The sequence below is a fragment of the Chenopodium album genome, chromosome 25 (genome assembly GCF_948465745.1).
Source record: "Chenopodium album chromosome 25, dcCheAlbu1.1, whole genome shotgun sequence".
Taxonomy (NCBI): domain Eukaryota; kingdom Viridiplantae; phylum Streptophyta; class Magnoliopsida; order Caryophyllales; family Amaranthaceae; genus Chenopodium; species Chenopodium album.
In genome coordinates, this window is record NC_137858.1 from 1,642,186 (window position 1) to 1,656,368 (window position 14,183).

The window sequence follows — 14,183 nt, forward strand, 5'->3', positions numbered from 1 at the left end:
CTCAGGTCGCGGCGGCTGTGACGATTGATGAATGTATCAAGTGTAGTATATAATTTGGGGAAAATGAATGGTAAATTTGTAACTTAAAGGTTTCGGTTTTAATAAATTGCATTTAGATTAATGAATTCTAAGAGTACATGATTTAGTTTTGGGTAAAATTATTGTTTGTAACAATATCAGTATTCAGTACTATGTATACATTATCTATGTTAATGAATTACAATATCTATGTTAATGAAATTTCCGTTTTGATGCAAACTAAATGTCACTTAAAAGTACAACCTTTTGAATAGAGATTGCCTATTGCATTTTCATTATTACAAACAAAAAAAAAAAAAAAAAAAGGAAAAATAAAGGCATTCTAGAATACGATTTTCTCTCTTTATTTCCTCTGAAGCTGTATTAGAGATCGAGATAAATCAAGGAATTTGTCAAATACCGTAAATTACAAATTTTAAAATGAACATAAAGGTTGAAAGCTCCTTCGCCTTGATCAAGAAGGCAAACCGGTCAAAATTTTGGATTTCCCAGAGGAAATGAGCATTGTAATCATAGATCAAAGGTAAAAGAAAAAAGACATTAAGAAATGAAAATAAGTATTTACCTTTGATATTTTTGCCCAAAAATTCTATACAAATTACACTAGTGAGAATGTTATGAAACTATACAGTTTTGTTGCCTTCTCTACTGTTGGTTGTATTAGCTGCAAATTTAGATAGCCAGTGTTCCCTCGATGGCTTGGTTATCATCGGAAGAGTCAACCGGTTGGGATTTGGGTTTGCTCATGACTCGAGAATATCCGTAACCTAGCGAACTTCCACTAGCTTCACACAGCTGCAAAAACACGGAACTCAGTATTCTTACAATACTATTCATAAATGGGTAGCAACAGATCATGCCAAAGCTATGAAACAGCGTATACCTCAGTCAGTTCAGAGAGGTGACGGGATCTAAACTCATTGATTGCAGATGCTATCTCTGATGTTGGCAGTTTAGCCTAAAAGAAGAAACACACCAAATTTTAAATCAGTCATTAGTTAATAAATTCATCACCACTTTCGGCAAGTTAACTGGATATTAAACCACTGACAGAATTGGCCACAACGGTTGTCAACCTTTATCGGCCTTTTAAGTAAAAAATTAACTTCAGTACTCAACTATTAACAACGTTGTACCCTAAGGGAAATATATATTGAAAGCTATTTTCTAATATGCAATGTTAGAAGCCAACAACACTGAGTGTACTAAAAACAAAGTAAAACAGTACCCTGCAGATAATAATTAATAAATTTCTTATGGAGGGAAAAATAAAAATACACTACACAATCACAATTTTATCACTTGATCACATCCTTTCACAATATCACGCTAAGACATACCTGTGCAAGAACAGCAGCTGCCAACTGTAGACTTGGTTCCAATGTCTCAGGCACAACCTGGAGCAAGAATATTGTAAGGCTTATTTGCATAATAAGGATGTCAGAATATGAATTCATTCTGATACTAACAGTTCAGGAAAGAGAAAATTTCTCCAACAAGATACAACTGTATATAGCACACGACAATTAGATCAAGCAAAATCTCAGTAGTCCATAAAATTAAAGGCTATCTATAAGGAGTTGAGGACTGACAGGTAAAGATAACAGAATGTTTATGGTACAAAATTAAACATCATACCGCAGTTGCCCCAGCCTTTTCTAAATTTAGACCATGATCGACATCATGTGCACGAACAAACGTTTTAACATTTGGGAAATGCTTGCTCAAAGCCCAAACAGTTCTATAGTTTGCACCAGGAGTGTCCAATGTGATTGCTGCGGCACAAGCTCTTTCAGCCCCAACCTTATGAAGTACCTAAACACAAAATAGTAAAGCTTTTTAAATGAGAATATGCAACAAGCTTGAATAGCTTGGAAATTTGTTGTACCTCACGACTTCCAGCATCTCCAAAATATACAGGAAGATCAAGTGCACGGCCAATTGCTACCCTGTCACTGAAATCGTGAAACATAAGCATCAGAGACATGAAGCATAAAGTAGTTATTATACATTATGACCTTCCATCAGTCAAAATACATCAACATTCATATATCTGAAGAGGCTCCCATCCTCTGTAAAGCATAAGAAAGCAGGAAAGTAGCCAACCATTGATATACATACATACATATATTTTGCAGTAATGGTCTCTAAACTATATTATCAATCAGTTCATTGAAATGTGTACAAAATAAATGCTCTGAAGTGTGACTAAACTCGTTTTTCAATGTGAGGTACATTCAGCAACACAATTAAGTGAAATTTTTGGAACAGTAACAACTATTGCAAATTTATAAAGTATGTTTCTCATCTATAGTTATACTAAATATAACCTCTACATTCATGTCTTGGATGCTTGCCTAGATTTTCATGCATAATTTGTCATCTTAAAGACAAAAAGAATACTTGCTACAACCCTAGCAGAGTAATTTCATGCTTATTTCACCTCCAAATACGCACGAGCACATGCACACATATTTTTTATTTTTCAGCAGCTAAAATATACAAGATTGCTTCCCTAGAGAATCAGATACATTTATCATATTATTGTGATCAGTGACTACTTGAGAAGCATATTATTTCCATGAGATTTTTAAGTACAGAATATGTCAAGTACGAGATATCTAGGTTTTCTGCATTAAGACAAAAGATATATTCATAGACCCAAAAATAACGAAGCGGTATCGTCTGCCCTAGGAAAAAAAAGATCAAATAAAAAATAAACCCAGTGCTTAAAGGTCTCAGTTAAGTGGGATGCGGGCAAGAGAAAGAGCAATATATGCAAATCTTACCATGATCATACACATAGCTTTAAAGGAGATCCAGCAATATTTGGTGCATATCTAAAATAAGTATAAGTTTACCTTCTAACATCAAGAGCAACAAATGGTATCAAACGTTCTGACAGGAGCTGAGCTATGATCTGCGGGAAAGATGCAAGATCACAGGGAGGGAGAAAAAAAAAAAAAAAGAGGCAAAGCTCAAGATAGATTTCAGGAACTTAATAATTTATAACAATGATGTTTACCTGGCCTACACGTCCAAATCCACATATAATAATATGATCCTGCAAGTCATCCGTCTGGGATGAAATAAAACATGTCAGCAGAAAAATTAGAAACAGTAAAAAAAAGAAACAGTAAAAACAGCCTGAAAGGTGAGAACTGAAAGAAGTATGGATCATAAACAGGAAAGGGAATTTGTGTCATTTTTGTTGTTGATTAATTAGAATAGGAAAAACTTTACTACTTTTACAAAAAATAGCGGGATCTGAACAAAGCTAAACATACGAAGAATACTAAACCCCCTACACATTGAAACCAGGGTGATAAAGACTAATTTATTCCCTCAATTTCAAGGCATTTATCTACATTGCTTTTCCAAGCTAAACAGAACCTATCTTCCGTTCCCATCCTTTCTAGAGTCTAAATTTCATGGACAATAAATCACAAGGCCGCCAATTTCACTTCAGTTAGGCCATATAATTATCACAAACTTCAGCAACACAGTGAGCAAGAACCTAAGACATATCGTAGGAAAAATAAAAAGAAGGTTATGAGATACCTCACTCTCAACAGGTAACAAACTTCGCACATCATGCAACTCAAAGCGAGAGGCAATCAACTGGCCACCAGCAGCCAGCCATGGTGTAAGAGCCATGGAAATCCCAACCACAAGGAACAACAAAGATGACAGGTGGGGAGACATTATGCCCTGCAGGTAAAGCCAACAGCAATAAGCAAATATAGGGTTATTTCAGCTAATGAGCTAATACAATTACCCTAATAATCTGGACAGACAGAGATAGAATTGTGCTTGTGATCATGTAGAAGAGTAATAAATTTAGATGCACACTGATAGAAGAGATGCGAAAAACCTCTAGCGCTGATAATCTATGCATTACACACAAGCACATATAATTGGACCTTCCCATTATCCACAAGTTATAACGTGCAAGTCCATCATTTAGTTGGGTGGTTCCTTGTCCCGTGATTGGCACAGATGGTGCTGTAAAAGGAGGCCCTGGGCTTGCAGGTGGAAGGGGGGGGGGGGGGGTGATATTTCATATCTTGAAGAATGATGCTAGGAGAATGTATGCAGCAACCTAAACAAATATCTGGATGGGGAGATTGTTCTGATGCATTGTTACTGGAAATTAGGTAGAGTGATGAATTGCTAGCATATACAAATTCCACAAGCTCCTCTGATGCATCTAATCAAAAGTATCTAGGATAATATTGAAGGACTGGCGTTACCATGAGTAGTTACTAGCTAGTTTATGTAATTTAATTTTTCCCAAGTCTTTTTTCCTCATTTGCATAATTATCAAAGAATGCTCAACATGCAACTATGCAAGTTTATCACTTTATCAAATTCCAAGCCAATGAAAGCAAACTTATAACATACAAACAATGCCTTGAATCTAAGATTAAAGCTGCTGTATTCTTCAGGTCCACCAATTGACACAAAGAAGAGACATAAAATAATACTCAATGCAAGAAGGATTCCAATATAATTAGAAAATGAGGATTAACAAAACACAAGGTCAAACCTGGTTTACAGCTTCACCAAATGCAACAAAGGCAAATTCTCCTCCAGGAGCAAGAAGAAGACCTGTTCTGATTGCAGCTACTATTGAAACACCAAAGACTCTACCAACTAAAGTAACCAGCATAGTCTTGCCCACGATTAGAAGTCCTAATGCTCCCATGATAACCGGGAAGTTAGAGAGGAGAAGTTTTGGATCAATAGACATCCCTACCTGAAAAACAAAAAATAGGTGTTGACTTGCACTTTCATCATACGTGACATTTTAGATTCTAAGTTGTTTAATTTTTAATCTATGTTGTACTAAATTAACAAATTGTGAAGAAAAATTAATTAAATGAAACAAATGACTGTTTACACAATAATTACCAAAAAAAAAAAAAAAAAAAAAAGAGAGAGAGAGAGAGAGAGAGAGAGAGAGAGAGAGAGAGAGAGAAAAGAAGAAAAAAGAAACAAAAAACTAAAGTGATAGTCAGATAAATGGAAATCGGAACCCAATGGCTCTGAGAAAACAGTAAAGAAAAAATTCCAGAGCCTTTATAGCAAACATGCTTAAGGATAGCACCTAGGTGGTTATGCATGAACTAGCTAAGCCCAGGTGTAGCTCAGTTTAAAGTTTAAATAATTCAGAGGATAAGGCAAAAGCAATTTGCCCCAAAGAAAAAGGAAAGATTTCAGCAATGAATATCACAAGCTTCCAAAAAAATACAGACCAAAATCCCAATGGAAGGCCACACATACTCTATGTGCAAGATGGCAAGATTGGCAAGCAGAGCAAAATGAAGAGCTTTAGTGAAAATCTAAGAAGACGCATGATCCTCAAATATTCACAAAATTGAATTTTTTCCAGGGGACGCATGATCTGAAGTACGTACCGTCATGAAGAAAAGACCCAAAAGAAGGCCACGATATGGTGCAATATCTGACTCCACTTGCAATGAAAACTCAGTTTCTGCAAGAAGTAAACCAGCCAAAAATGCCCCTAATGCCATAGATAGACCAGCCTGAAAGAATAAAAAAACAAGATCTTAATGAAATGATGACAGAAACACTGGACAGGATAACTCTTTTTCAGGCAATCAACCTTCCCACTTGGTTGTGACAACTAGCCCCTCACAGTAAATTAAGAAAAAAAATAATAAAAAAAAATAAAAAAAAAAATTTAAAAATTATTACTTATGACTCATAAAAGTTTTCCCTCACCCTAGCAGTAAGGAGACTTGTCCCTAGTATAACAAGAAGTGTACAGGCAGAAAATATCTCCGCGTTCTGGTTTTCAGCAATTTGCCTGTAAATTGGTCGAAGAAGCTGCAGAAGATCCAAGAAGTAAGAATATGTTCTTGCAAAGTAATTGTTCAACAAATAATATCAAGCAAAGATTATAATTTTGAAAACTAGACTTACAAAGAGAGAAAATTTTCTGAAGTAACAAAACTGCTCCCTCATATATATATAACCAGCGATATAGATGTATGACAATTTTTCTTAGTTTTTTGGGTTCGAACTTACTAGAAGAGTGTATGCCAAATTTTCTTAGTTCTTTGTATTATAATTACTAACACACCCCTCCTTCCCAGAATAGTTTCTCACTTATTATGACACATAATTTGACGAGATAAGTTGGTGATTGGTCATCAAATGTTATTTAATCAAATGTGATGAGAGATAGTAGAGTAATTTACAAGAGAATAAGAGCAGAAGTGGGATCCTAACTATTGGTTGTGGGAAAATTAATATTTGATGATATAAATGTTATGAACTGGGTCAACGGGGTCAACACCGCAAGTCAGCCACCTATTTTGGTGTATACGAGGCGTGCTAAGAAGGGGCAGCAAGGAGCAACAGAACCAAGCAACAAGGAGCATCAGGACAAAGACAATTAAAGGGGAAAATGGGAAAGAAAGCAGCTTCCTTTAATCATGTTATTTGTGGGTTTCCATTTTGGTTAATTAAAATGTCACATGTATTAGTTAAGCTTTGAGTATAAGTAGTGTAATCTGATATTAGAGGAGGTATCCAGAAAATTAGAGTGAAGTCCCTTGTGAGAGTTGTGGCCTCAAGTCACAGTGAGACTCATAGCCTAAAGTTATGCTTATCCTTTGTAATCTGTAATTCGATCCCTTAATCAATCAAATACTCAAGCTTATTCCCCTTAATTGCGATTAATTAATATAAATTGTGTGTGAGAAATCTGGTACATAACAATAAATACAGTGGCCATTACCATTATAGAAATGGTCAAACTAATCTAGGATAGACAAAAAGGAAAGTGAGCAAGCTATTTAGGGAATGATAAAAAACAAAGCGAGCAAACTACTCTAGGATGGAGGGAGTAAGTTGCAATGTCGCTAGTTTTGTCTCAAACGATAATTTCTCTTTAGTTTACTTGACTGAGAAGAGACAACCAAGGTGACTCATTTAAAATATTAGCTAGCAATACATCACAATTTATTCTGAGCAATATAAGATCAATGTATTTACACAAGATACTAGTAGCATAAATTTGTAAACAATCACTAACAACTATCTTCACGGTGGAACTGAAATGTGCAATAAAAAGGGGGAAAACATATTCAACCACTTACCAAGCGTCCACCAGCAATTATAGCGGCAATTGCAACAACTGCCTTAACAGCAGCCAATCCTAAGGCTTCTGCAATGGCTTGGAAACCAATCTGAATGAACAGCAGATAGTAAAAAAATTATTGGTCATCATTTTTACGTAGCTGTTTAGGTTGTTATAGGCTTATGTTTTGCCCATGAATTAGGAAATGACATCTACATCTTCATTAAAAGTCATTGATTATGTACAGGTAATTTGATGAGTTAGTTATATAATCAATGTTGAAAACCACAAGCCCTATTCCATTGGTACATCAAGCAGGCAAATAATGTTGCATAGCAGCATAGGTATTTTAATTGAGTTGAAATACACAGATTATACGGAATGGAGGAAATAGTAAATTTACAAGTTAATCTTTGTATGAAGCGCTTTATATTTGTTTTCATTTTGGTCCCAACACTATCCTACTTGGTGCTTTTTTATGCAACACATAAAGTAAGGTATATTTAAAACCAATGCCTTCATTCTGGCCCCTCAGATACCTTTTAATCTCCCTTACAGCTTTTCAATGCAACAGCTCAAATAAAAAATCTTACCGGATCCATAACCACAACCATCATGAAAAAGACTATATATAAGAAAGCTTGCCACAGTTGCCAGCCATTCTGGAAAACTCAAAGCAACTAAGCTGGGAATGACCAGACAGAACATACCACAAACTAGACACACCCCATGAATCCACAACACACCTCAACCCTATTATCCCTATACAGATAATAGGGTCATCATGCTCCAGCCACAGCTTCAGCTCAACTTTGGTTAAAATCAATTAATTATGCCTTAGATTGCACTTTTAAGGTTTAATTAATGCTTCTAACATGGATGTTTCAGTTCATTAACTAAAACGCTAATTTAAGTAATTTCAACAAAGTGCAATGCAGTGGGATCATTTTCAAATCAATAACCATTTATTCTCTGTCACAAAGATTCACAGTAAAAAATTAAAAGTTGCCACATATCACAAATAACCACAGTGCAGGACTTCTGCAACCATGCAACGCACATAACAAAGATAAATAAATGCGCATAAAGACATTCAACAAAGAGCAAAATAATGAAAAAATGCAAAAATATTTGAAGAAGTTACCCCGCCTTTGGAAGAATTTGGTGAAATGAGTGGAATGAGTATCAGCAAAACCACCACAGCTAAATCCTGGAAAAATAGCAAAGAAAAGCAAAAGCAAAATACCAGAAATTATTTCAGGAGAAAAAACAAGTGAAACAATAATACATTGACTAATCTATACTAGGAGCCTGATTGGATTTCAAGGAGCAAATAAGCAATGGCGTATTTTACAAGCATCAATCAAATGTAAACCATGCAATTGTGAAACTGCAGCTAGGAAATATGCATGGCCATAGTCAGCCAGTTTGACACATAATCCGAATTTTAGCAGCACTGGCACATCTATCTACCCCTTGGCTCTATTTGTTAGCCCAGACATGTCTTGGTAGAAAATCGCAATGAATCAACTTGCGATCAAACATCAACCAAAAGCTTTCTACACATGATTCTCCTCATAAATTAACTATCTCCAGAAATTATCCAGACCAAAAGGTTTACCTGGAATAGTAAGACTGAAAATGTAGAACGCCCATGCCGTGAAGTGCTCTCACCTCGCTCTTGCAAGACCTGAATCAAAAGTTGAAGAAACTCCATCAAAAAACCATCTTGATTAAAGTTTATGCAGCACAAAATATAATTTTTTCAGTGGAAGTAGTTAGGTAACTAGAAATTTAGTTTTCTCTGAAGTACATTCTCAAGTTCATCTGATCCCCAATATTTTTTATTAAGCAAGCTTTGTTTGAACCTAAACATCATAAGATCCGACTACCCGCACCTTCCTTTGTAGATTGCTCTAAGCTTTAGTTAAACATCCAAAGACATGGAAGACAGCCCATTTCAATCTCAAGGGGCAAGCACATGTACACAGACACTTTGATTTCTTATGCTAAATTGCTAGAATCCAAGAACGGAAGCAAATATCCCAGTGAACAATCTGTAAGATGGGAATTATGGTTGTGTTTTGCTTAAAGATGACCTTGTGCAAAGCGAACAATTAGATATTATGACGGAGTTTAGAATCACAATCCTAGTCCCCTATAGTCCTATTTGGGCATTAGAGGGAGCACAAAACACACAACCAACAATTATGAATACCTGCAGGACAACAGCAGTTGATGACAAGGCCAAGCCATTTCCAATTACTATTGCCGCAGGACCTGCCTGTTTTGAAATAAAATGGGCCACCATGCCAATTACTGCAGCTGTTAACAGCACCTGCATAACAACCCAAAGTCAGTAATACAATACTAAAAGCATGAGTAACCCCAAGAGGGCCAAGATATATGTGAATGGCAAGAACTTAACATTTTAGTACCTGGGCAGAACCTAAACCAAATACGTACTTCTTCATGGAGCTCAGTCTTTCAACAGAAAGCTGTCAATGGGGAATACATCAAAACGTATCTAAGTTCTGTAACTTGGTAATTGCATTAGTTCAGATTATGTTACAAGAGCCTTGAAAGAATTTTGTACCTCAAGGCCAATGTTAAATAGTAAAAACACAACTCCAAACTCTGCAATTGCCTTAGTTCCATGCACATGACGAATTATTGAGAGGCCGTATGGACCAATCAAGATTCCAGCAGCCAAATAACCCAGGACAGGACTACCTGAAGATAAGAAAACACAAAGAATAAGATTGCCAATGAGTATTATAATTAGAGATTGCAATACTAAAACTTCTAGACACATATCAGAAGAGTGGGAGTGAAAATCAGTAACATTCGAACTTTTCTGGAATTAAAATTTGCTCAATAACTATCTTACGGGGCTGCATACATTCTGAAAATACATACAATTGATACAACCCATCATTTAAGGAAGAGAGAAGTGTTACCCCCAGGAATTTTCTGGAAAATAGGTACAAATATCACACTGGCCAGCAATAACCATACCATATCAAACAAGGATGCTTCCTCTTCATTAATCTGTAGAAAGAGAGGACATACAACAGACAAACACCAGATTAAAACCTTTTTTCCGAAGACTATAACAAGACACTTAAAAATCGAATATATGAACTTATAATATATTTTAAATATTAATGAAAAATGGGTAAGTGGAGGAAACCACATGCCTCTTGCTGGGGAAGCTTATCAATTAGACTCTTCACTGTCTTAGAAATTTTCTGCATTTGCTGAATCAGAGGTTTTCCATTTGAAGAAACTTCTTCAATAGTGGAGGTTAATACATGTTGTGGCTGAAACAGCTGAGCACCTCTCTCACCTCGGTTAATATAATAACCAACCCTGTTAGTAAGTTAACCTAGTATCAGAAAAGGTAATATACGCATAATTTTTTACAATAAACAGTGATATATCAAATTCATTCATCCATTGATGTTTCAGAGCCTAGAAAGGATTTTAAGTACTGCATATTAGTCTTATTTAGAAAGGAACTTGACTAGCTCACACAGAATTGTTAGTTAAATTTTAGTTGGTGTACAGATTGGACTTCAAACATAGGAGACATTACAAACAGAAACTGGTAACAAGAAACTATGGGAACTCTTCTTTCATCAGACATTGAGTAGACCATGAGATAGTTCAGAGAAGTGATTCCAAGTTTTAGATTATTGGTTCCTTGTGGAGCAGTTTAACTTAGCCATGTGGTGAACATTTTGAAAGTGTAGAGGACTACATGTTACAATCCATTAGGCATCTAATAAAATAAATGAAATTTCTGTTTTATTAGAAATGAAGATGAAGTTTCAACCAAGGAATTCAACTACTCGGCACAAAGGTGCCCAAACAAATTGATACTGAAAACATTAGCTAAGTAAAACTCAGAAGCTAGGCCAAGGCTTCGGCATGATTCAAAGAGGCTTCATTTTTTTTTTCACAGATTAACATGTAGTATTTCATAAGAAATACGAAGGATAAGAAAAATGATATTTATAGAGGAGTATTTTACAAAATTTAAGCATCACACATAACAACAGTAGAAGAAAAATAGAACTGGAAAAGAAAAAACTAAAAATTGATTCAACATACCCTGCTCCAATGAGCAATATTCCAACGATCAATTTTGGCAACTGCTTTTTTGCAGAATCCATAACACCACGAAAAACAGAGGCCGGTGTGAACTCTTCATCATCTTCATCAAATGAAAAGAATGATGCAGAAAAGAATCGAGATGATTTCTTCACTGATGCCTTTGAGCTACTTGGTGGAGGACTGTCACGTGCCACTTCTTTTTGTATCTCTAATTTCTTAGCTTGTGCCGTGATCTTCACTTTTTCTACCTCTGCATCAGCATCTCTATTGACTTCTACGTATGGTTTTCTATTTTCTTTGTCGCTTGAATCATCAGATAAAGCAACGTCAATCAAACTCTGGCTTGTCTTGTCAGAGGGCTTATCCAGTGATGGTTTGCTGGCCAAAGAAGCACCTTCTACAACAAAATTGTTTTCACTTTCAAAGCCATCAGTACCCAGAGTTCCTTCGGACATCTCTTCCTGAATAGCAACATCTTCATTTGAGGATGACCTACTTGAAAGATCAATAGAATCTTTGGCATCAGTTTGACTAGAGAGCAGCTTTTCAGCTCGCTGCAAGGCCATTTCAGCATCATTCACACGTTGAGCAGCCTCAAGCTCAAAAGCAACAGCCTGCTCGGCTAAAAGCATTATATTAGCGACATCCTCTTCAGCTTTCAGTGCATTTACCTGAGCCTGATCAGCAACTTCATTCAATCTTTCCACCTCTTTCTGCAGCTCCTCTTTCTTTAGCTGAAGCCTTGTTAGCTCTGCTTCACAATTTTCTAAAGCCATCCTGAAATCCTTGATCTCCTTCTGAGCAGCTAGTAGGGCATCCTCCTCTTGCCTTAGCTGGTTTAAGACAACCTCATCACTTTCATTTTCGGAATCACTATTCGATTTGACAATCTCTACAGTTTCCAAGGCCACCTGAAGCCTTGCCTCAGCCAAAGAAAGAGACATTGTGGCTTTTTGAAGAGCTTCCTTAGCACCCACTTCTTGATTTATTAGCTCTTCTATCATTTTCAGCGTACTATCAACATCATTCCTAGCATTCACCGCTTGATCTTTTAACGCAAAGGCAGCTTCCGATATATTCTGCGCCTTCTTTTCAAACATAGTACTGTTCAGCCGTGCAATATCCAATTCCCTGCATGCCTTTAGCAAAGATTCTCTCAACTCCTCCAAAGTTGTATTCTGAGCTGCCTCAGCTTCTTTCTCATCCTTCTCTCCTCCAGAACTATCCAACTCTAAGTCAAGACTACCCTCTTCTATCAACCCTTCTCCTTCATAATCTTTTCCTGCCTCAGCACTCCGGCCATTTCCATCAATGTAAACTACAGCATCATTACCCTGACACCGAGTTACCCCTCCCAAACTCCCCGACTCATAACCCTCCTCGCCCCCACCTACCACGGCTTTCCTCCAAGGCAAACCCCACAATTGACCATCAAAATCCCTCCCAAACGGCAATTTTACGATAGAACCGCCACTAACACTACTAATTCCCTTCACATTCTTCCTCAAACAGATTCTTGAAACTGACTTCGAATTACTTCCATACTTATACCCAAACCCACTGACTCTAAACCCCAATTTCGAATGGATAAAATCAGAACGATATCTTCTACACTCAATTCCTTGGATCAAATTGGACTGCTTAAAACTATAACCAACATCCATTTCATACCAATCAATACCAAAACACCGTCAACTAAACAAACTGCTTTGACCTATCGTTGACCGAAGCACAAACACCTGACGAAACAACAAAATTTTCGATTTCACTAACAAAATTGACGATTCAAATATCAAATTATCAAAATGAATGCGCCAAGAAAACCCTAGAAATTCACATATATGAGTAACATATATGTATATTATTATAACAAAATTAAAATTGATTAAGCTAGAAAACACACAAAAATGGCATGAAGAAGAGGAGAGAGAAAGTAGGAGAAGAGGAGAGAGAAAGTAGGAGAAGAGAAGAGAAGAGTACTTACGGAGCATAGAACAGTGACAGTGAGTTGGTGGAGGTGCAGAGCTTTGAAGAGCTTCTTCAATGGCGGATTTATTTGAAATAAGGAAATTAAAAGTTAAATAAAACAGGACAAATGGATGGAAAAGATATTAAAAAAATAAAAAAATAAAAGAAAAAAAATTATTAATTTGATTTAATTATTTCAGAAAAATGGGTGTGTATATTTTAAGTTGGCCTTTTGAGCTATCAGAAAGTGAGAACTGAGAAGGAGATATTTTTATTTTATTGCAAAAAAGGTTGATAAGGTGACGTGTTTAATTAGGCTTTTTATGTTTTATTTTTTTTTTCTTACGTTATTTTTCATTATTGGCTTGAAAGGTTTTGTTTTCACTAATTCGTCTATATATGGAGTGTAACCAAATTGAGTAAGATTCCATTCTAATGAATATTCCACCAATTACGTATAATTACTTGTCTAAACTCGGCATTATTGCCATTATACTCTGTATTAAATGTTGATGGGGCGGGTTAGAGGTGGAGGATGGTACCTCCACAGCCACACCTACCTAAAAATCTATAGCTATCCCTGCCTCACTATTCATGACGGGTACAATATGTACAATCATTCTCGTCTCAATGGAAATAAGCTTAAAATCATTCTCGCTTCACCACCCACTTGAATATCCATCTTCGCCCCAAAAACTTTACAACCAATAATAATAATACCCTCGTTTCGTATTATATAAGTTTTTGGGGAGGATAGGCAACAATTGTTAAGAGACGTTTAAGAAAGCAAAAGACATGTCAAATGTCATTAATAAGTTAATCAAATCCAAATCCTCCGTATTCCACTGTATAACCACTAACACCCACCCCGTTGTATTTTGAGAAGGATGTATTTCATTTGCAAGTTGCAACTAGAAGAAAAAAAAAAAAAAAAAAAAAAGGAATT

At 36.1% G+C, this 14,183-nt stretch overlaps 1 protein-coding gene across 1 annotated transcript; it reads right to left on the reverse strand.

Annotated features, from left to right (window-relative positions):
* Nucleotides 1-359: 359 nt before the first annotated feature.
* LOC145613369 (K(+) efflux antiporter 2, chloroplastic-like) lies at nt 360-13,455 on the reverse strand. Its single transcript, XM_081668467.1, has 21 exons — nt 13,254-13,455; nt 11,267-13,008; nt 10,351-10,522; nt 10,111-10,201; nt 9,747-9,883; nt 9,589-9,648; nt 9,369-9,488; nt 8,772-8,840; nt 8,295-8,360; nt 7,170-7,259; nt 5,788-5,892; nt 5,460-5,588; nt 4,589-4,798; nt 3,601-3,750; nt 3,065-3,118; nt 2,901-2,959; nt 1,928-1,994; nt 1,678-1,854; nt 1,380-1,436; nt 923-997; nt 360-834 (listed from the first exon to the last, which is right to left on the reverse strand). Exons 2-21 carry the CDS (start codon nt 12,931-12,933, stop codon nt 712-714), a joined length of 3,678 nt encoding a protein of 1,225 aa, XP_081524593.1. The 5' UTR covers nt 12,934-13,008; nt 13,254-13,455; the 3' UTR covers nt 360-711.
* Between the last annotated feature and the right edge of the window lie 728 nt (nt 13,456-14,183).

Excerpts from the sequence above, each read along its gene's own strand:
- LOC145613369 (XM_081668467.1), bottom strand. The coding sequence starts at position 12,933 with ATGGATGTTGGTTATAGTTTTAAGCAGTCCAATTTGATCCAAGGAATT. Across the intron at positions 10,523-11,266 it reads ATATTGCTCATTGGAGCAGG|GGTTGGTTATTATATTAACC; the intron begins GTATGTTGAATC and ends ACTTACTAACAG. Across the intron at positions 7,260-8,294 it reads CAAATTCTTCCAAAGGCGGG|ATTGGTTTCCAAGCCATTGC; the intron begins GTAACTTCTTCA and ends CTGTTCATTCAG.